Raw genomic sequence first — 23,671 nt, 5'->3', positions numbered from 1 at the left:
TCAGCCTGTCTGGCCATCTGCTGCTAGGCAGAGCTTCCCAGTACTTTGCTTTCATCCTATCATGTCCCTCTCCAGAACTCACAAAGGCTCCCCACAACTTCCATGACTGGACCACACTCTTCTCTGGGCTTTCAAATCCAGTATAATTTGGCCTCCCTCTCCCAGTCATTCAGATGAATTCCCATTGCTAGTCCTCGCCAGATCCCATTCCACATGAGCAGGTTCACTCCCTGGTCCTTGCACAACCTGTTATCATTCTTAACCTCGGAATCTTCACTTGGCACTGATTTCTCCCTCCCGGGCTCCCTTAATTGTTTCCTGGTTTGGCAGTTTCCAGGCTTACTCAGATGATGGGGCACTTGTATGTCTGGTGTTCTTTGGGGATACCATGGAATATTGATATGTTAAATTGCAAAGTAGAAATTAGGCATCATTTTACATGCTGAAGATTGTATTGTTTGTGATCTTTATTAACCCATGACCCTGAAATAATAAGCTGTCAAAGTGAGTGGGTTTGGTCATTTCCTTATGAACCTGTCATATTAATATTTGTTCTCTGCTCACTTTTTTTGCTGATCCAGGCTATCAGGCATAGGTATCAATAATTTAAGGAAATGGAACAAGAGGAAAAAAAAATCCCTCCATATTTGGGAAGACTTTATCTATTAACTCCTTTTTTCTGCTGTAAGTCAGGCAAATACTGCTATTTTCATTTTATATGCTATTTTTTGCTTTTATTTTACTTTTTACAATTTAATTAAAATTTTTTTTGGCTGCACTGCATGGCATGTGGGATCTTAGTTCCCAGACCAGGGATCAAACCGGCATCCCCTGCAGTGGAAGTGTGGAGATTTAACCACTGGACCGCCAGGGAAGTCCCTCCCATTTTCTATTTTACTAGTGAAAACACTTTTGTTCAGGTTGTTCCTCGGCAGCATGGTCAGACTGTAAACTGCATGAGGGCAGGGGCATTAGCTGTTGTATTTACTCTGTAGCTCAGTGTCCAGTCCAGGGCCTGGCCCATGCAGGCTCTCACAGTATTGTTGAAGGAATGAGAGAATGAGGAACTGAATGAGTGAATTAGAGAATCAGTGCTATGGGGTTTTAGGTTTGTTGGTCCTATTTCCCCAGAGACTGTGCCTCCTACTTATATTAATAGAATGAATCCTGGAGATGGCACTTGCTCAATAAATGTTTGTAGAATGATGGATGGGTGTCTCCCGTAGCATTTAGCACTTGGAGGTGGGGTGAGGGTCCTGCGAGAGGGGTTTAGTGTCTACTTGGTAACTGACTGAGGCTGAGGTAGACAAAGGAAGGCCAGACCTGAGCTTACCGAGGCTGTTCAGGGGTTGATTGACCTCAGGGTCCTGTAATTGAAGGAAAAACAGTCAGTGAGTTAAGCGAGGGAGCCTCTTAGTCTGGGGCTATGAGCTGAGGGAAGGGCTTTTACCTACATTCTCTTTTCCCAGTTAAGTCTAAGTTGGAGAGCTCCATGATACAGGAATAATTGGTTCAAAATATAAAAATCAGTTATGTATTCAAATGACCTGGTACAGCAGGTTTGCTATTTGTAGCAACTAGTTATCAGTTATAGAAGCAACTGGCTGCTGGGCTGTTGTGTGTTTTACTGAGTTTCTGAGATGATTTTGCTTTCTTCTCTGTTTTTGTCAATCATTTGCCTACTTTTATGGATGATATGATTCTATAGAAACTTGAACAAACACTTCACAAAAGGAGATACTTCCATGGCCAATTAAGTGCCAAAAGATGCTTGATATCATCACTTATCAGCCTAATGTAAATTATTATTATTATTTTTACCATGCCACACGGCTTGTGGGATCTTAGTTCTCTGACCGGGAGTTGAACCTAGGCCCTTGGCACTGAAAGTGTAGAGTCCTAACCACTGGACCACCGGGGAATTCCAGGCCAATGTAAACTCAAACCATAACGATCCATGTCTACACAGACACCAGAGTGGCTAAAATTAAAAAGCCTGACAATAACAAATGTTGATGAGAATGTGGAGCAGTTGGAAATCTCACACACTGCTGCTGTGAGTGTAAGTTGGTACAAATATCTTGGGAAAAGGTTTAGTTGAGTTTACTAAAGCTAAACAAATGACTCTTCTATGATTCTATGACCAAGAATTAGGGCCAAGAGAAATGAGTACATCTGTTCAGCAAAATACCTGTATATGTCTTTATACTATACCCCAAAATCAATCTCTGGTGGAATAGATATGTAAATTGTGGTATATTCATATAATGGAATATAATTCAGCAATAGACAAGAATAAACTAGTGCAAAATGCAATGACACATGGAGTAATCTCAAAGACATAATAATGATAAAAAAAGAAACTATAGACACAAAAGAGTATTATTTCATATATATGATTATAGGGTAAAGGTAATCCATGGTGATAGAAATCATAATAGTGATTATAATGAGGGTTATTGGAAGGAGCACAATGGAGCCTTTTGGAACGTTGGAAAACTGGATCTTGATCTAAGCATTGGTTACATTGGGGTATATTGTTGTTCAGCCACTAAGTCGTGTCCAACTCTTTTGGAACCCCATGGACTGTAGCCTGCCAGGCTCTCTGTCCATGGGATTTCACAGGCAAGAATACTGGAGTGGGTTGCCAGTTTCTTTCCCAGGGCATCTTTCTGACCCAGAGACTGAACCTGAGTCTCTTGCACAGCAGGCGAATTCTTTACCACTGAGCCCCCACGGGTCAAAATTCATTGAATTGTATATTTTAGATTTGAGTAGTTTACTGAACATATATTATACTCAATAGAATAAACAGACAGAAACAAAAAGCAACCAGGACGCTATTTTTTCTAGTGTAGTCTTGTCAACACACATAAAAATACATACACAAAGACTCTCATGCAAAGTACTTGCACCCTTTCCTGTAAGGCAGAGGCTAGGGGAGGGTGCTGCCTAAGTTCATGTGCGTCCTGTGAACTCTCTTTTCTTTCTTCCTTTTCCTTGTCCAGCACATGACCTGGAGTCCCTGGGCAGGGTGAGATCTAGGTCTCCACCCTTGGGCTCACCTGCCCACTGGCTGAGGTCACAGCCATTCCAGAGCTGGCGGGAAAGCTGCAGGTCCCTGGCCATTTCCAGCTGGAATTTCCCGAGTCCCACTGGGGATTGAGAGGGACTCTTCTAATGCCTGGGTGGGTGATCTAGATTAGAAATTGTGGGGTCCTTGGGAGCTGCCTGCTCCCATGGCAGACACAGTCATTGGGAGAAGGAGCTTATTCCTTTCTTCCTCAACTCTGTGGTCTGCTGTGGGGACTGTGCCTGGCTTTGCCCTATGGGGGCACTAGGCCATGGGCAGCTGAGGGATGCAGCAGAGATGGTCAAGGCTCTGCCGGGACCGAGTTGGAACAGGGGCTCTGCCTCCTATTAACTGTGAGCCTTTGGGCAGGATACTTAACCTCTCTGAGCTTCAGGCGTTCCCTCGGTAGAGTGGGGAAAATGATACCTGCATCAAAGTGCTGCTGTGAGATGTCCAGTGGGAAGTGCCTGGTTCACAGAGCGGCTTCCTTCCCGGCCCTTCCACCCTGTGCCTCCGGATGCTGGGCTCAGGACTCTACCCTGGGAACTCTCCAGTCGGGTGGTCTCTATTTTTTATTGCCTTTGTGCCCTCCGTGCTTTGCATCTGGCTTGTACCTAGTAGAGGCCCAGTAAATGACTGCTAAATTTCTGGGCTCTGTACTGTAGTTCCTTCTGGGCCGTCTCTCCTCCACCATCACCAGGGCCTGCATCAGTAACTACATTCCAGGATGAAAATGAGAACAAATCTGGTGACTCCCTCAGTTTTGGTAGCTACAGAGTCAGGTGATGTTACCAACAGTAATCTACACACAATCAGCAAGTAACGGTCTACAAAATTCCTTTGTCTAATTCAGTCAAATACAAAGGTGAAAAGAAATAACACTTGTCTGATAACCAGAGTGGTTCAATAGCTAAGTATTAAACAAATATTTGTTGAGGGCCTGTGCACTGCTCTGGGAGCTGCGGATTTAAAGACAAATGAGAAATCATTACGGAAGGATGGGAGAAGTACCAAACAAGATATGCCGGGCCCTGCTCTTGAGAAGCTTGTATCCTGGGGTGAGGAGGGGGTGGGGGAGTGGGGGGAGAGTAGGGGAGGGCAGGGGAGAGCCGACCATCAACAGATAAACCCAGAGAGAGTTGGGTACTATGTGGAGAGTAATGTGGGTGATGGGAGACAGTGCCTGGCTGTGTGCTGAGAATGGGAGATCTAGGGAAGTGATCAGCTTAGGGAGGGCCTCTGGTCTGAGGCTTGAATGACCGGAAGTTGCCAGGCAGGCAGGAATAAGCTTGGTGCTGGAGGAAGAGAATGGAGATCGGTGTGGCTACAGCAAGGAGGGATAAATAGACAGTTGGTGAGAGATTCAACTGTGCTTCGAAGATAAAGGCAATGTGTGTGTGTATTCAGTCGCTCCATCAAGTCTGACTTTTTGCAACCCCCTGGACTGTAGCCCCATCAGGCTCCACTGTATTCCAGTGGAAGTGTTCAGTATTCAGTATTCCAGGCAAGAATACTGGACTGGGTTGCAATTTCCTCCTCCAGGGGCTCTTCCTGACCCAGGGATTGAACCCGAGTTGACCTGAGTTTCTTGTGTCTCCTGTGTTGGCAGGCGGATTCTTTACCACTGTGCCACCTGGGAAGCCCCTGAAGGCAATGTGTGCTTGGTCGCTCACTCATGTCTGACTCTTTGAGACCTCATGGCCTGTATCCCACCAGGCTCCTCTGTCCATGGGGATTCTCCAGGCAAGAATATGGAGTGGATTTCCATGCCCTCCTCCAGGGCCTAAAGGCCATAGGCCTTACTAATAGATTGCATGCTTTTGGGTTTTTAGTGAACAGGCAAGAGGGTATATGCTGAGATGTGGAAGGCTATGGAAGGGGCAGTTTGGAGGAGTATCAAGAACATCCAGTTAGTGGCCAGTCCCCTGTCAATTCCTTCTTTTTCACGGAGTCTGCCTGCACATAAATGTCCGCATAGGTTGAAGTAGGTAGGTCGAGTCTCTTTTGTTTATTATTTCAACAAATAATGACTGTTTGCCTTTGGTGGGTCCAGAATTGTGCCAGAAGCTGAGAGAGAGAAGGAACAAAAGAGGCTTTCAGTCTGTACTTGCTTGGACCTTGAATTCCTCATCTCTGAACTGAAGTGACCTCAGTATCCCTGGCTAATATGCTTTCTGTCGCTATCAACTGAATAGTGGTCATTATACAAAAAAAGCCATACCTTTTAGAAAACAAAAGAATGGGAAGAAAAGCCTGCAAACTAGAACAATAGAGGCTGCGGTTGTTTTGGTCATGACTGCACCCCTGGTGTCTCCTACAATGCCTGACACATTGTGGGTATTTAATAAATCTTTGCTGAATGAAAAAATTAAGGAAAAGATTGCAGTTTCAGGGCTCAGTCCCAAGCTAGCCTTGAAGAAGCTGGCTGTTAATTCACACAATAGAATGTTATGCTGCCATCAAAACACACAAACTATATTGCCACAAAGTAATACGAATGGCTTGAGCAATTTCATATTAAAGGAAAAATTAACTCCCAGAAGATTTCATAGAACACAGAATCTTTTCCAAAAAAAGCAAGGAAATTATGAACATGGGATTCAGGTTGATTCTAGCACCCTTTCTGGCCTATTAAAGATGTACAACTAAGATTTGTTGAATTAATAAACAAAAGAGACTTGCCCACCTACTGCAGCAAGATTTCCTGGTTAGATGAGGGTTATTGCTAAATCCTAGCTTTTGTTTTGAGTGGTAGGTTTATGGAGACTTATTATGTTACTGAAACTCGGCTGTGAGCTGTGCACAGTGAGCCCTGCATGGGCCAGCAGTGAAAAATATCTTAAATCAAGGATTATGATTTATCCAGGGCCGAGTACCCAAGGGCCAAAGAGAAAAGAAAAATGCAGCCGCCTGGCTCTGCTGAGAGGTTCAAGGTGTTCAACTCCCATCCTCCTGATGTTCTGCTCTGATTCACCCACCCCCTTTTTTTTTTTTTTAAAAAAAAGGTGTGGTTTTTTTTTTTTTTTTGATGTGGATCATTTTTAAAGTCTTTATTGAATTTGTTACAATATTGCATCTGTTTTATGTTTTGTTTTTTTGGCCCCAAGGCATGTGGGATCTTAACTCCCTGACTAGGGATCGAACCTGCACCCTCTGCATTGGAAGGTGAGCCGCCTGGGAAGTCCCTGCTACTCTTATGCTGCCAGAGTTCTTCAGTTAGTGGCTCAGTCTCTGGTTTTACTTGAAGCCTCTCTGGCAAACATCTCCAGCACGGAAATCAGAGATGGTGGATCACTAAACTTCTGGCAAGGGCAGATGCTGACGGTCAAGGGCATTGGGGAGAGTGGGTAGGAAGGTAGGTGCGTTTCAGGCCTACAAATGGCAGCTGAGGAAAATCAATGCCAACGACTTTCCCGAGCAGGATAAAGATGGGGACTCAGCAGTTGCATTGCCTTTTCATCCAAAATCAATCCTGAGCAGAGGGAAGCAGGGAGGGGGGACCAGATTAGATCCTGGGATCTGGCCTGCCTCCCACATTGTGGTGGATCCCCGCATGATCACAGTGCACACCGCTGAAAGGGTCTCTGGACACCATCTCAGGCGACTCCCTTGTTTTCCAAGGAGAAAACCCTCCAGGCAGGGGGAGTGTCTTGCCTTGGAGTTGATAGAGGGAAGGGGGCTGGGAGGCCACCAAAGCCCAGCTGTGCCTCCTTCCGCTTTGCTGGAGGCGTCTCTGTTTATCCTCAGCTTGCACTCAGCCTCTGGCCACAACTGCCACAGCCCAGGCCCAGCCCTGCCCATGCAAGGGCGTTGGCCTTCCTCTTTTGGTTGCGGCTGCTGGGGGGGTCACCGGCCTTATTGACTTAGTCTGCCAGTAGAGCCCTGACTCACGGGGCCAGCCCAACCGGTGTCTGACCCAGGGCTCATCCTGGAATAAGGCTCTTGCCGTCTGGAGTAAAACAAAAGGGCAAGAATCCCTAGGGCCCCAGAGACCGGAGGGCATGAGCTGGAGGGAGGTGGGGGGTGGGTGGAAGTTATTTGACTGGAAAACATTATGTTACTGCCTACTGCCTGATTCTCTCAGAGAATTTTCTTACTTTTTTCCTCAATTGGTGTCAGAAAGACATTAACCTAAGACCCGAATATGGAGGCAGAACATGTTTTTCATAAATGCCACGAGGCTTAAATACTCTCACAACAACCCTGAGAAGTCATCCCCACTTTATACAAGAGAAAACCCAGACGTCTGTAGATTGAGTGGCCACTATGACCCCAGAGCAAGTAACAGATCCAGCCCTTGAGGCCAGCCTCTTGGACTTGGTGGACTGTTGTATTCATTTCCCCACTGTTTCAGGAACCTGTTTGGTTGTTGTCAACTGGTACTGGATCCTTCTGATTCTCTACTCCCCTGCAATGAGGTCTAGTTGCATATAATTAGCATGTAATCAACATGTAGAACTTACTTCCAGCATCTCCTCAGCCCTTCCTCAGTCTGGAGGCAAACCCACCTCTGCATGGTTCTTGACTCTGCTAAATTATCCATGAATAGGGGTGAGAAACCTTCCTCCCAGACTGAGTTAAGGAAAGGGCCTACTGCAGTGGTTGGCACCTGGCAGGAGCTTTATTGATTTACTACACCTTCTTCCCTCTGTTCTTTTAGCTTTGCACCTTTATCACCTGCTCTCCTTCCTTTACTTACCTTTATTTTATTTACTTTCTTTCTTTTATTCATCTCAGCCACTACTGCTTTATTATTTTTTTAACTTTTAGTTTTCCACTGGGGTACAGCCGATAAACAATGTGATAGTTTCAGGCGGACAGCAAAGGGACTCAGCCATTCATATACGTGTATCCATCCTCTCCCATCCAGGCTGCCACATAACATTGAGCAGAGTTTCCTGTGCTAGACTGTAGGTCCTTATTGGTTATCTGTTTTAAATACAGCAGTGTGTGCATGTCCATCCCAAACTCCCTAACTATCCCTTCCCCTCAAGTCCCTGCTGTTTTAGATCCCAAGAAGCTCCTGGTTGTATTTAGCTCAGCTCCAAATCACAGATAACTATCTCAGCTGTTTCCCCTCCAGCACAGACATGATGAATCAAACATAAGGCAGCTCTTGTTTTTAAATGGGGGCAAGGATTAAGTGTACTGTAGGAAAGACAAAGACCCAGTTGGGGGAGTATGAGTTCTCATCTTGCCCTGACTTGCTGGGTGAGCTTGGGCATTCTCCTCAACCTCCCTGAACCTCAAGATCCCTTCAGTAATTGGGAGCTCTCTTTCAGAGATAATGAAGCAGAGAAGAGGGTACCTAATCGCAAAATGAAATGGGCACCACCAGGCTAATAATGAGGCAAAGAGGAAGCAACTGCTCACAGAGGCCAGAAAGCCTGGTCAGCTCCTTGGTGTGCTTTCTTTGCCAAGCAGCCTGCCCTTGGACCTCATTTCTCTCTTCTTTTCTGTAATGCTATCTCTTCATTCCTTATTCCAGGAAGAAGTTGGTAGGGGCAGAGTTGGCTGACTGGGGTGTAGAAGAAGGGAGAAAAGCAGAGGTCTACAGAAAGGAGCTTTCTGGCCTTGATCTGGTCTGTGGCAGCTTCAGGCTCCCACGGGGTCTGAAGCCCTGGCTTCCCATGGTCTCTCTGGGAAAACCTAGAGCAGGGATGCTGCTGTTGCTAGGTGATAGGATATACAGGTCCTCTGGGACTCTGGCAGGTGGCAGCTAGGTTGCTAAGGCTGGTGATACAGTAGGGAGGGGGGACCCCCAGGGGAGTGTGGGGGGAAGTTCTCTGGGTGAGTCAGGGGACCCAGAGGCTGCTCCCAGTCAGCCTGCAGAGTGGGGCTCGGCCATCGACTGGCTCAGGGGCTGCTCTGAGGGGCCTCACACAGTTCTGACCCATGAACCTGCATCTCACTCCCAACCTGACAGCAAGCAGTTACATGCTGTCCATTCGCGGTCTGATGCCTTTGGCAGGCTGAAGCGAGTACCCTCTCTCTTGGGTGCCTCCGCCATGACAGGTAAGGTAAGGAGGGTGGCTGTGAGTGGGGCTGAGGGATCACGAGTCAAGAGAGGAGGGTGTGAGTGTCCTAAGACAAGCCTGGCTGGGAAGCAGCAACCCTGAGTACATGGAAGGTTCTCAGAGATGACATATCATGCTGGCTTTCAAGTATCTTCTGAACTGTTAGAGCCTGTGTCCAGGCAGAGCCTCCCAGCCCTGGCCACGCACAGGTGGGTATCCCCTGGCAAGGAGGGGCCTCTGGATATACTCTTGCTCGCTCTAGAGCCTGTGTCCAGGCAGAGCCTCCCAGCCCTGGCCACGCACAGGTGGGTATCCCCTGGCAAGGAGGGGCCTCTGGATATACTCTTGCTCGCTCTGCCTTGGGCAGAGATGTCCTTATGGCAGCATGCTTTCCTTTGGACCAACCTCAGTCTCAGTTGCTACATTCAAAACCATTTTGTCTTGTTCTAAGCCACATAGATGCTAACCTGTTGGCAACTTGAGCTGAGCACCTTGGCCCCATCCCAGCATATAATGGCTCAAGGGTAGGGCCTGGGGTGGAAGGGAGGTGTCCGGTGATCTGCCATTATCCTGTGGCCAGCCTGCTGCTCACTGCCATCAATTAAGAATCAGCCTTTGTGTTCAGGCATAGCTCTCAACTCCAGGTAGGGCCAGGGGAGAGGGCAAAGATGTGACAATTCCTGGCTTACAAGCGAGGAAACTGAGGTACAGAGGCACTGTACTGCTCGGCCCAGGTCACACGGCTGGACATTGTAAAGGGCTGGCGTGAGGTATTAGTACATGCCTGTTGAGTTGAGTCAAACTGAAGGAAGCTGGGGTTCCCCAATGCAGAGCCCTTGCCTCCAGCTGATGTTGCTGTTACCTGTCGCTCCTACAGATCCCACCTGAGGGCCATCCTTTGGCCTCAGGAGGAGCAGCCCCTTCTTGGCAGCCTCTCTGAGTTCTCTTAGCAATTCTACTTTATTCAGTTTGCTTTCTGATAGTGGCTCCATCCAGCCCACTTTCCCTTCCCTGCAGGGTGTGATGGGAAGGAAGGTGTCCCCACCTTTGCACCCCTGAGCCAATGCCCACGCAGAGGCTGAAGGGGACAGGAGAGCCATCAGGAGGCAGGCCACCCAGACTGACAGGGACCCTTAGGGGTTTGCCTTTGGGAAGAGCTGATGGATCTCAAAGCTTGGCAGTGTTCTCTAAACCTTGCAATTTACCTGAACTAAGGAACGGCCATCCGTGATGCAGGCTGACGTTGATACAAGAACCCCACAAAGTTTATATGGCCTTTGAAAAATCATACTCCCTTTGCTTGTCCTGAATTGTCCTTTAAACTTTAACAGGGAGAGAAATGGTAGGGAGGGATGAGGGACTTTGGTGTTATAAAATCTGACTCTTCTTTTTACCTGCGGAGCTCTTTTTTTAGCTACTATTTACCTTAGGTAAATCATTTAACATCTTCTGGACGGAGTTTCTTCCTTTGGAACTCAGGTGTGATAAAACTTACTCTGATAAAACCTGACAGTGAGGAAGTTTCCATCAGGTACTTTACCTGCCAGTTTCGATGCACGGTTTCAAGCTCACAGGAACCCCCATCTGGTCTTCTCACGGTCATGCAGACTTGCTCCTGGTCCCCCTCACTTGGTGTTTGTGGGTGTTTGTGGTGAGGAGGGGTGTCTCTGCTCTTGTACCCTCTGAACTCTGAGTCAGGAGCACTGGCCTGAATCTAGTTCTGCCCCTTACTGACCATGTGATCCTGAGCAAGTTACTCAGTCTTTCTGTTTCCTCATCTGTAAAATGGGGAGAATACGATCTATTTCACAGGGTTGTTGGTGAGGATGAACTGAGATGATGCGCATGGTGCTTTGATGTGCAGAGAAATTGTTGTTGTTCAGGCACTCATTCATGTGTGACTCTTTGCGATGCCATGGACTGTAGCCTACCAGGCTTCTCTGTCCATGGGATTCTCCAGGCAAGAATACTGGAGTGGGTAGCCATTCCCTTCTTCAGGGGATCTTCCTGATGTGAAAATTCACCCCTCCAACATACCCCGGAGGCTTGGGGAGCAGGACTTCCCACAGCATTGGAGGAGGGTCTGGAGGTGGCTCTGCACGGAAAACCAGCTTCTAGTGGGCCGGTTTGGCTGCTGCAGCAAAGAGCTGCCATCTCCTGGCTGAAGTCTGTAGTGATTCCGGGATCTCTGCCCATCCTGTAAATGGCGCTTCAGCGCTGCTTCCGTGGCTGCTCCGCATCTATTACTTTGCAGTTGTGCAACGTGAAGCTCCTTTCCTGCATTCCCATTGTTATTGTTCAGTCCCTCAGTGGTGTCTGACTTTCTTGTGGCCCCATGGACTGCAGCCCGCCAGGCTCCTCTGTCCGTGAGATTCCCCAGGCAAGAACACTGGAGTAGGTTACCATTTCCTTCTCCAGGGGATCTTCCTGACTCAGAGATTGAATCCAAGTCTCCCGCATTAGCAGGCGGATTCTTTACCATTGAACCACCAAGGAAGCCCCCTGCTTTCCTGCCGACTCAGATGATACTGGGAGCGCTTGGTGAAGTTTCTCCTTTCTGGGCTGCCGTTTTCTAGGGGAGACTGTTTCACACGGGATGGATGGAGCACGGGCCTCAATCAAGTTATTTAACTCCTCGGGGCCTCAAGGATGTGTGTGTATGTGTGTGTGTGTGAGAGAGAGAGAGAGTGAGAGACAGAGACATAGATAGAGATAGAGATTCAGTGTCTTCCTCTTAATGAGACCAAAATATGCATAGCATATAGCACATTGCTTGTTACATAGTAGGAATGCAATAAATATTAATAATAACAATAACAACAACAGTAATACTTTGTCCATTCAGTAAGACATTGTTTTGGGACTGGAGATATAGCAATGAACAAATAGGCAAAATCCTTGTGCCCCTGGAGTATATATTGTATTACTTAAATTAATAATTCACAATATTAATATAGAACCTAGGAAGGGCTTGACATAACAGAAACTAAAATATCATTAATTATTAATGAGAAAGTCTAGTAGAGGGTCTAGCATGTGTTTAATAGGAGAGGAGCAAATGGTAGCTATTTTATGGTTTCATCAGGTCAACGGTTCTGACTTCAGGAAAAGAATTGAAGGATGAGGGTGCCCTGGGGGTAGAATGACCAGGGCAGTTAGGGGACCTGAAGTGATGTCATGGGATGTATGTGATCTTTCCATGAACAAAGATTGGAGGATGCAGTAGCCAGAGAGTGAAGATTTCAGGTAGCACAGATGTGGTCCTTTAAAATATGTAGGGCTGGACTTCCCCAGTGGCTAAGAATCGTCCTGCCAATGCAGGGGACACTAATTTGATCCTTGGTCCGGGAAGATTCCACATGCCATAGGGAAACTAAGCCTGTGTTTCTCTATTGAACCTGTGCTCTAGAGCCCAAGAGCTGCAACTATTGAAGCCCGTGCACCCTGAGCCCATGCTCTGCAACAAGAGAAGCCACTGCAATGAGAAGCTCATCTACCACAACTAGAGAGTAGCTCCTGCTCACCACAACTAGAGAAAGCCTGCACAATCAAGACCCAGTGCAGCCAAAAATAAAAAATAAATAAAAGTTTAAAAAATGTTTAGGACCATCTCAAAGTGGAGGCAAAAAAGGATATTGAGGACAAATGGGGAAAGTTACATAAAGAAGGCTTTCTCTTGGCAAAGGGAAGATTGTTATGAACCACAGAAGGACTATGAGTAGAAGCTGAATCATGAAGGAGATTTCCATTCTAGACAAAGGCAAGGCCAGTGACGTGCTCTGGGGAATCCTGGGGGGATTTGGTGGAGCCCCCAGAGGTTGCTGCAGCAGGAGAGAGGCAGGGAAGGAGTGGATGGGGGTCACAGTTCTTTCAAATACTGCAGCTCTGGTTTTTTCTGTTTTCCACATGGGGTTCTATATTAGATTTCAGAGGGGCCAAGGGCTCTGAGGCTGAACCAAATTTGGAGAAAACACTTATATGGAAGACCTCTAAAGTCCTTTCCTTAGGGCCTGTGATTCTGAAGAGTTTGCTGTTAATAAGGAACTTCTGTTACCTCCTTGCCAGATAAGACTAGTCCTAGTGCTGATTTATTCATAACATTCTCTCTTTAAATCAATTTTCTGTCCTTAGTGATCTCATAGTAACTTGCTTTTCTCCTAGGTAGCATCAGGCATGAAACCTGTTTTAGGCCTTCTTGAACGTCTGAGTTAATTATGCCCACTGGTTTCTTGTGTCCATGTGTTTTCCTTCTTCCTTAGTGACCTTTAGTAGCTTAGCAAGGAATGCAGTCTCCTTGCAGAAATGACATTGTCTTTATTCCATTTGATGATACCAGCTGATGCAGTCTTCCCTAAATGCATACTTTATTATAAAATTTATCAGCTTCTAGATAGGAAACTGGGGCCCTCTGGTCTTAAAGTTTCTAGTTTAAGTTCAGGTCTTATGGGTCCACATCTTCAAGGAGATGGGATGGCAGGAAGGAAAAGCAGGGCACTGGATCCCAAACTCCCAGAGCTTAGAGTCCCAGCCCTGACTCCTCTTGGCTAAGTGATTCTGCTCAAGTCACTTGAGCTCTTTGAGTCTCGGTCTCCTCATCTGTACAAGGAGGATCACTACATCTCAGAGAGCTGGGGTAAGAGGCAGAGAGATTCTTGGGACTTTCCTGGCGATCCAGTGGCTAAGACTCCATTTTGATTCCTGGTCAGGGAACCAGAGCCCACATGCTGCAACTGAGAATTCACATGTTGCAACTAAGCCCCAGTGCAGCCAAATAAATACATGTTAAAAGAAGGATTTAGGGAGATTCTGGATATGAATGTGCTTCTCAAGCCACAAAATGCTGCTCTTGCTGTGTTCAGGTGGAGATGAGATGCAGCTTCTATTGTTACTATTCTCTTTAGAGCATCAGGGATTCTTGCTCATCAGGGTAGGTCCTCCAGCACCCTGGCAGGACCCTCTTCTCTGGGGATCCGAGGCATGATCATGCATGTAGTCCCCAGTGTCAGGGTGGGAATGGAATGAAGGTAAGGTGGGGTGACCTCAGCTACGTTGTTCCCTTTCTGTTTCATGTCCGTGGGTGAACAGATGCCCTGCTCTGCCTGAGATGGGGGGAAGTAGTTTTCCCTGCCTCTAGGAGAAGGAGATGGCAAGCCACTCCAGTATTCTTGCCTGGAGAATCCCAGGGACAGAGGAGCCTGGTGGGCTGCCATCTATGGGGTCGCACAGCAGAGTCGGACATGACTGAAGCGATTTAGCAGCAGCAGCATTCCATCCATAGAGAGCATATGGAGCATATGAGCTTAGATTTTGGATATTCTTCTTTGAATCTCCCACCGTGTCTTGCCCTTGCATAGTACATACTGTATGCTCAAGGAAGCACATGCTGAATGCATGCATGCATGTTATACAGGAAGAAATTGACTATAGGAAATGCCTAAAGCATCAGCCACACCAGCAGGCAGAGCACCTGCCAGACTGGTGTGCTGCGCATTTTGTGATGGAAGACACTGCTGACACCCCTGGACGTGTGCCCACCCCTGAACGGGTGCCATCGCAGCCTCTTGCCCTCTTCCTCAAGTGTTTCTTTCTCCTGCTACCCTGTGAGAGTTTCCAGTTGCATGTGGATTATGTCAGGAAGCTGGAAGCTGCTCTGGGAGGGAGAAGTGGAGAGAGGTGTTGCAGTTTTGAGTCTTAAATCTTGTTTACGAATTTCTCTGCTGTGATTGTGACAGAGCTGCAGGCTGTGAGGTGGAGTTAATCATATCGCAGGGGGATTGCCACATTGGCTCTGCTCAAACTCTCTCTTTCTTATCACTGGGATTTCCAGGTGGGCTCAGGCCTCACCCCAGCCCCATCTGGGATGAAAACAGCTGGGGAACACCTCTGGTGGCATCTGGGATCTTTTCCATTCAGACTTGGCTAATCTTGTTTTCAATGTCAGATAAATCAAACTGCTAGTTACAGGGGTTCCAGTTTTTGGTCATTTATTTGTCCTTCGTTAGCAAACATATATCAGGTGCCTATTCTGTGCTAGGTCCTGTGCTAGGTTTGGGGCTAAAAAGATGGAAAAGACACAGACCCAGGCTTCTTTACACTGATAAAGAATCCACTTGCCAACGCAGGAGACAAGGCAGGTTTGATCCCTGGCCCAGGAAGACCCCACATGCTGTGGAGCAACTAATCCCATGCACCACAACACTGGAGCCTGTGCTCTGGAGCCTGGGAGTCGCAACTACTGAGCCCACGGGCCGCAGTTACTGAAGCCTGTGAGCCCTAGAGCCTGTGCTCCGCGGTAAGAAAAGCAATGAGAAGCCTGCGCACCACAGCTAGAGAGTAGCCCCTGCTCACTACAACTAGAGAAAAGCCCGTGCAGCAGTGAAGACCCAGCACAGCCAAAAATAAATAAAAATAATAATAGAGACACAGACCCTCCTCTCAAAGCTCACAGTCTGGTAGTAACTCTGATGTTTGTAAAATAATGTGGCAGATGAATGCATTTCAGGTTTTGGGGAATCACTGTTGGGGTGGATCATTGCTCGGGCATTTGAGGTGCTTTATAGAGGCAGATGTTTTTATCTGAGTAAGAAGGAAGAGTGAGGGGAGGTAAGCTGAAGAATTCTGAGAGGCCTGCCAAGATTTTCAGGCCTGAGAACATCTGTCTCCGGCTATTCTGGGTTAGTTCTGGGCTTCAGAAAAGTTTGTCCAGAATTCTTGAGCCCTGTTTTTGGTTTCTTCCATGTTCCCCCTCTGTCCTGAACTAGTCTCTCCTCACTTCCCACATTTAGCTTCTCAGAGTTTCTCAGTCTTTTTCAAGGGCACAGGCTGGAAGTGAAGGGTGTTTGCTGCAGATGACCGCTGGGGTCTCAGTGGCACAGAGTGGGGGCAGAGAGGGTGAGGGAGAGGCCGGGGGTACGGACCAGGCCTGGCTTCTAAACCACTTCTCCACATCCTGGTAACCCAGGCACAGAGCTCTACCCCCAGGGCTGGAGACAGAAGAGGGCCTGGGGCTATACGTCCACGTTCGAGCCCACTGTTCCCTCCACCTGGCATGGCCCATCTCCCCACATCCCAGCTCCTGTGCAGCCCTTGGCCTCCGCTGACCTCTCGCCAGGCCCACGCCCTGGTCTGGCTCTGACAGCTTCCGTGTGTCTCATCACATCCTGTGATACTCAGTTGTTAGTGAAACAGGAGCTGGTGAGATTGTTGATAACCATCACCCCCTTCCTGCCCTGCACGTGCTCTAGACACTGAGCTCTGTGAGTGCGGGGCCCACCTCTGCTCTGTCACCGGTGAGTCTAGTGTGGGCACAGAGAAGGCACGCACCCATTTCTTGGAACGAGGCAGGGCTGTTCCAGGTTCTGGGGGTGGCTCAACCTGAAGCATGAGCCCCCAGCCGTTGCTGGGACTTCACCCTGGCCCAGCCCCGCGCTGAGCTCCAGGGCAGGGTGGGGACCCTGAACCTGATCTCCATGGAGAGCCTGCATGACACCCCGAGGGGCCCAGACCCCAGCTTCGTCCTCTGTGCTCACTGCGCCTGCGCCCTTTGCTCCAGCCACCGCCCCGCCCCCTTGCCTCCACACTGCCATGCTTTCTGCTACTCACATGCACTTCCTCCTGCCTGGAGAAAGCCTGCTTCAAGGTCAAGTGCAAGTACTGTCTCTTCTGGGACGACTCCCCGGCCACTCCTAGAGAGAATCTGCTGCCTTCTCTGCTCCACCGGTACCTCGCACCTCCTCTGGTTCTTGGATTGCTCACACTGCCTTAGGATCCTTTGCTTAAGGAGCCGCCCTTCCTCTGGATTCGAGCACCTCCAGGCCAGAACCCAGGCGTTGTACCCTCTTGCCCCACTTCCAGCCGTCTGGAGGCTGGCCGGTAGGAGGGGCTGATTAAATGGCAGTTGAAAGGGTGCAGCTACTTTAGGGTTCACAGCAGGTGGGGGGCCTGGAGAACAGGAGGGCGCCTGGCCCTTCTTTTCCTGTCTTGCTCTCTTGGGTCTTTGCAATGGCCCACCTCTTCTGTCTACTAGCCAGGAAGGCACCACAAGGACTGAGTGGGCTCCTGGACTCAGCCTCTCTTTGAAGTGGACCCCACCCATGCTCCCTGACCCCCACTGCCAGCAGGCTGCCCACTGACTGGCCACTTTCCTGAGTCCCACCAAGCCCAGAAACCTCTGGGCCTGTACCAGTGGCAAGTCAAGGAGGAGAGGCAAGGAAGACCTGCTTTCTCCAGGGTAGCCCGAGGGTTGAACTGACCTCAAGTATTGCGCCCTCTACTCCTGTGACTCATAGTGTACCGGGGCCTCGTGGGCAGTAACCAGTTAAGTCAAGGTCAGCTAGTCCCCCCATCCCAGGCTTCCCTCCAGCGCTCTGCTGTAGGTATCAGATACCAAGGGATATGCTCCCCTTGAGGGCCGAGGCTCAGACCTCTGCCCAGGGCCCTGTCCCTCCCTAGCTCCTGTCTTGCTGGCACACACACACCTGGTTGAATAGGTTTGAGGGAGCACCATTATGAAGACAAAGCCACAGTGTAGGACCTGGCCCAGGGAGTGGCCCTGGGGTGTGGGAGGAGGAGGGAAGGCTGTCTCATCTCTCCCAGGGCTGGGAGCTATAGCCGTCTGGGCCTCATTAGAGGAAATAACAGGTTATGAGGCATGGTGGTTTAATGGTTAGCTCAGGGACTGGAAGCTTTCTGGGTGCCATCCTGGACTATGGCCTCACTGTTGCCTGGCCTTTGGGGCCCCAGGCTTGGCCCCTCCTCCCCAGTGTGTTCAGCTGCCCCAGCTTGTTCACACAGCAGTGAGCACCCAGCTCCTGCCCAGGGCAGCGGAGGGTCAGTGTTGGCCATGCCCCCTAATCTGCCATTCCCTGGAGCAAGTCCTATTTAGTCATAAAGTCCTGACTTCTGCACAGGGGTCCCTGGTTTACAGAGGCTATTCTCATATATCCCTAGGCTAACCCTGTGTGTATACCTAGGGGGTGGTGTGGATAATATTTCTGTTTTATAGAAGGAGACAGTGAGTCTCAAAGTCTTGAGCCTGATAAGCTCACAAAGGAGCTGGCCATGTGACCTTTGACTCTACAGGTAGTGCCCCAGCAATCTGCCATCAAAACTGCCTCCTCGGACTTTCCTGGTGGCTCAGTGGTAAAGAATCCACCTGCCAATGCAGGTTTGATCCCTGGTCTGGGACGATCCCACATGCCGTGGAGCAACTAAGCCTGTGTGCCACAACTGTTGAACTTGTGCTCTAGAGCCTGGGAACCGCAACTTCTGAGCCCATGTGCCCACATTCCACAAGAGAAGCCAATGCGTTGAGAAACCTGTGCAGGGCAATGAAGAGTAGATCCTGCTCACCATAAGTAGAAAAAAGCCCAAGCATCAATGAAGACCTAGTGCAGCCAAAGTAAATAAATAAAACTATAAAACAAAAAACTGCCTCCTTCTATGTAGCTGCAAATGACACCAAGAAGCTGTTGACACTCAGGCAGGTTGGTACCGTTCCCTCCTCCATTCTGAGAGCCCCGGCAGGATGGAGCTTCTCTGTACGCAGGCTGGGTATCTAGGGATGGGACACGGGAGGGTGTGCTTCGATCCTGGCTGAATTACAGAGTAAAGTGGCGAGCCGCTTCAAGCCCTTCCCGGCCCTGGCTACCCCAGCCCTGGGGCCAGAGTGTTGCCAGACAGTCCAGAGGAGTGTCATGGGAAGTGCTCGAGAGTCAGGAGACCAGCATCTGAGGGGCCCCAGCAGGTCACCGCTTTCTCCCCAGACACAGTGCTCCCCCTTCCCCTCCCCTTTGTTTTCATGCTGGTTGTTGGCAACTGCGGCATCTTGTCCAACAATCAGAGAAGGAAGATTCCCTGGGTTCCACCTCCTCCCCTCCCAGTCCTCAGTTATCCTGTCTGAAAAATGGGATTGATACTCTTCACCCCAAGACCGTGGAGAAGCTCTCAGTGTTCAGAGGAGGAGGAGAGCAGGCAGAGCCAAAAAAAGAGACAAGTAGATCTCCACAGCACCCTAGATTGTTCGAAGGCAGTACCCTACTGTTTTCTTTAACAAGAAATGAGTCAGTTTCCCCAAAGAGGAGGCAGAGGGCCACCATTGTGTCAAAACAGCCCTTTGCCATTGAAAAGGTGGTGCCAGTCTCCAGCCAACAAGCCAGGAGACCTTCGGTGGGAGAGAGGCAGGATTTAGGAGGGCAGAGCTGAAAGGATAGCCCTGGCTTGGCTGTTGGAGGGAGGAGAGGGCAGGTGGGGACCGGGATGACTTAGGTGGGACCTCTTTTTTCACCTGGAAGGTGTTGCAAAATTGTGAGCTGATGACCTCTTAGGTTGCCTGAAGAGGGGAGACCCTCCCTCCCCCAGTCCTTGGAGCCCCCACACTTACCACCCTGGCTCTTCGATCTTCTGAATTCTCCATGGCTTGGAGCTGAGGTCGCCAGCCCAAGTCAGGATGAGGGTCTCCCAGGACCGGGCCCTGGCTGGCCGGCAGGTCAGTGATCCCCAGGCAACATTGGCTGGAGGAGCCCTAAGTGCAGGGCAGGGCTCGGTGGTTCCCGGCATCCAGCATCTCTATCCCCTGGAGTAGCTAGCGCGAGCCTCCCACTGCCGTCTTCCAGGAGTGATTTGGGGAGTGTGGGGCAGGTCGATTAAAGCAATCCTACAGGTGAAGTTGCCAAACTGGAATGATTATGTTTTGTAACCTGACACCCGTCTTAGGGGCTGGAACAACACCTGAAGTCATTCCTGGGCCCTTCAGCCTCAGAACAGGTGACACACCTAGATGTCGTAAAGGCTTTCCCGCCTGAATGGCTTCCACCCGACTGGGTGTTGGCTGTCGGTGATGTTAGAAGGCCCTCTCTCTCTCTCTATCTCTTCTAGATGACTGACTTCTCCCTGTGTGGGTGCTGTGTTTGCGATTGCGGGGAGTGGGATGACAGAGTTTACTGCTCAGTGGAACCAGATTGTTGCCATGAGTGGAGTGACAGGATTGGAAAGTCCATGGAGAAGAGGTTCCCTCCTCTTCCCCTGGACTGTGGGGTGAAGCTGTCCTGGGCAGGCTTATATATGGGGTTCCAGTCAGCATCCCTTCTAAGCATTTCTTAGCCCCACCAAACCAGTTACTACTTTTGGGTTGGCCAAAAAGGGTTTTTTTTGTTGTTGTTGTTTGTTTGCTTTTTCTGTAACATCCTGTGGAAAAACCCAAAGGAACATTTCAGCCAACTCAATATCTTGGCTGTCACTCTTGGTGCTCTGCCTTGAACGCGGGTCCCCTCCTCACAGGGTCCCTGCTGATTCACACCTTGCCGTATTCTCAGGGATGGAGCCACCCTTTGGCCAGCGGGGTGTGCAAAGAGAGACCTTGGGGCCACAGAACCACACAGCTGGAAGGGATTTGGGCAACTGTCATCTCCCATCGCTTTTATGGGTCAGGAAACTAAGTTCCAAGTACCCAAGGTCATGCAGTAAATTAGTGTTGATTTCTGAACAAATATAGATCTTCGTCCATTTCTCAGCCTTGACCCTTCCCAGAGACCAGCCCAGGTTAGATATGTGTATTGGCCCATCCACTGATAATGTGCATTATCATCTCTTTAGTTCTCACCACAACCCTGTCAAAACTCCCACTTGACGTTAAGGAAATAGTAGCTCATGGAGACAGGGACTGGCCCCCAAGTTGTACTGAGCTCTTGGCAGTTTTGAGTCTGGCTCAGGATTGAATGTAGCACAGGTGTCTGGAAGCCCTGGGTAATGGCCTGGGGAGATATGGCCCATGGAAGACCCTGGTGAGCTCTGAGCAGGAGGAGGAGTATCGGCTAGATTGAACCGTTTATTGGCCTAATTTTGGCTGCTCCATGAGGTACGGCCTTGGACTTGTCTTTGAGCAGCAGAAATCTGAGCTGGTCTGAAGTGTCTCTTGAGCCAACCACCTTCTCCCAGTCGAGGGTGGTGCCTTTAGAATCAGAAGTTTTGGGCAATGTGACAGCCCATGATCTCAGAACAGGTGACATCAAGGGACAGGCTGTGAAGACACAGGCAGGCCTGCCCCTTTCAAGGAGGACCCAGCAGTCAGGCAGTGGGAGGCCAGTGGGTTACCCTGAACCAAGCTTTTCATGGCCTTGCTTCTTCTATGTATCGAGCTAAACATTGGGCCCCAGGCTTGCATCTCCTCGCCGGGTTCTCAGGTGATGAACCAGGAAAGAGGTAGCTGCCTGGGCAAGAATGCTGCTGGGCGAGACTGGCTGGAGGGCTGATTACTCAGGCCTCCTGGCTCCAGCTCTGGGGTCAGCTCCCAGGTGGGTCTGAGAGCCCAAGGAGAGGTCAGGGAAGGAGATACGTGGGCAGGATGAGGCAGGGTCCTTGTAGGGAGGAGGCTGCACAGTGTGCAGGTGGAGGTGTAATGGCCTGGAGAGAGCAGAGGGCCCATCCTTCCAGGTGCCTGGGGCGGGGGTGGGGGACCAGCTGGCTGGATGTTCCCCGCTCCCCCACCTCCGTTCATCCAGAGGCAGCTTCATCTCCCCCTCAATCCCTTCCTGTCCTGCTCTTTCTGTTTTCCAACCATCTCTTTATGTGTGTGTATATGTGTGTGTGTGTGTGTGTGTGTGTGTGTGTATGCGCGCGCTCAGTCATGTGCGACTCTGCGACCCCATGGACTGCAGCCCACCAGGCTCCCTAGTCTATGGGATTTTCCAGGCAAGAATACTGGAGTGGGTTGCCGTTTCCTTTTCCAGGGGATCTACCCAACCCAGGGATCGAACTTGGATCTCTTATGTCTCCTGCATTGGCAGGTAGTTTCTTTACTGCTGTGCCACCTGGGAAAAGATGCACATATACATACATATCAGTTCAGTTCAGTTGCTCAGTTGTGTCCAGCGATCCCATGGACTGCAGCATGCCAGGCTTCCCTGTCCATCACCAACTCCCGGAGCTCACTCAAACTCATGTTCATCGAGCCGGTGATGCCATCCAACCATCTCTTCCCCTGTTGTCTCCTTCTCCTCCTGCTTTCAATCTTTCCTAGCATCAGGGTCTTTTCCAATGAATCAGTTCTTCGAATCATTTGGCCAAAGTATTGGAGTTTCAGCTTCAGCATCAGTCCTTCCAATGAATATTCAGGACTGATTTCCTTTAGGATGGACTGGTTGGATCTCCTTGCTGTCCAAGGGACTCTCAAGAGTCTTCTCCAACACCACAGTTCAAAAGCATCAATTCTTCAGCACTTAGCTTTCTTTATAGTCCAACTCTCACATCTATACATGACTACTGGAAAAACCATAGCTTTGACTAGACAGACCTTTGTTGGCAAAGTAACGTCTGCTTTTTTAATAGGCAGTCTAGGTTTGCCAAAGCTTTTCTTCCAAGGAGCAAGTGTCTTTTAATTTCATGGCTGCAATCACCATCTGCAGTGATTTTGGAGCCCTCACTGTTTCCAGTCTTCTCACTATTTCCATTGTTTCCCCATCTATTTGCCATGAAGTGATGGGACCAGATATGTATAGTGTTTATTTATTTTTGACTGTGCTCTTTGTTGCTGTGCAAGGACTTCTCATTGCAGTGGCTTCTCTTGTGCGGCTCTAGAGCACAGGCTCTGTAATTGTGACACTGGCTTAGTTGCTCCACAGCATGCAGGATCTTCCTGGACCGGGGATCAAACCAGTGTCTCCTGCACTGGCATGTGGATTCTTCACCACTGAGCCACCAGGGAAGTCCTCCAACCATCTATTTATTGTCCTCTCCTTTTTCCTTCTTCCTCCCTTTCCTTTTGCTCTTCTTTTATCGCTTCATCTCTTTTTCTGACATTTTCCTCTCTTGCTTCTTCCTGTTGCTTTTGGTTCCAGTCCGTGAGTCAAGATCAGAGGACGTTTTGCCATGGCACTAGTGTGGTCCAAGCTGCAGAGTCCCTCCCGCATGGCCCCTGTAAGGAGCCCTGTCTTGGTTCTGTGTTCACATGGTCATATTATTCTGTAAATTTTGCAGCAGATTTTTGGGGGTATTCTTTTCCTTAAAGTGAGTCCTTCAAAATATATCAGCTTCAGGCCTTACAAAACCTGGCTATGGGCTCTGGTCCAACTGCTGATTGTGTAGACTATGGCATTTTATTTAATCCTGCTACGTTTCACCTTCTTCATCTGTAAAGTGTGGATAATCAGACTGGCCTCATAAGACTGTTACAGGATTAAATGAGATATCCATGTCTGGTACCTAAAAAGGATTTTGTGAATGGAGCTATTATTACTATTCATTTCACAAAATGTATATTTACAGAGTTCCTGCTAGAGCCAGACACTGGGGATTAGGAGATAAAAGATGCAGCCTTGCATGCACACACCTCATAGTTTACGGGAGGGGATGTGACACATCCATAAATCATTCTAAGTTAGTAAGATGTTCCAGTAGAGGCATAAAGAAAACTCTTTGGGGGTTTAGAGAGTTTTTCCTGTTTCACTGCCTTCTTCCCTTTCCCCCCTCCCTCCTTCTCTCTGCCTCTCCCTTCCTTCCTCCCACCCTTCTTCCTTCCTTCTCCCTTCCCCCATTTTCCCCCAGGACTATTTTGCCTAGATATATAATAGGTAAATACATATGTAAA

General features: G+C 49.0%; 1 protein-coding gene across 7 annotated transcripts in view; it reads right to left on the bottom strand.

Annotated features, from left to right (window-relative positions):
* The window catches only part of TMPRSS4 (transmembrane serine protease 4), a 40,536-nt gene extending 20,740 nt beyond the window's left edge, over positions 1-19,796 (bottom strand). For 2 of the 7 annotated variants that reach the window (XM_061145122.1, XM_061145129.1), the window contains exon 1: positions 1,334-1,347. Coding sequence is in view for 2 of the 7 variants with exons in the window: in XM_061145116.1 (XP_061001099.1) it covers positions 1,334-1,367; positions 10,631-10,693 (97 nt within the window). In the remaining 5 variants the exon portion in view is untranslated. Of the gene's footprint in view, positions 1-1,323; positions 1,368-10,630; positions 12,028-16,692; positions 18,184-19,471 lie in introns of those variants that run through there. The other 5 variants (XM_061145119.1, XM_061145117.1, XM_061145118.1 and 2 more) reach the window with 5 other exon arrangements.
* Positions 19,797-23,671: the final 3,875 nt, after the last annotated feature.

The sequence above is a fragment of the Dama dama genome, chromosome 1 (genome assembly GCF_033118175.1).
Source record: "Dama dama isolate Ldn47 chromosome 1, ASM3311817v1, whole genome shotgun sequence".
Lineage (NCBI taxonomy): Eukaryota > Metazoa > Chordata > Mammalia > Artiodactyla > Cervidae > Dama > Dama dama.
Note: the sequence above shows the minus strand (reverse complement) of the source record. Positions and strands in the feature narration are given on the sequence as shown.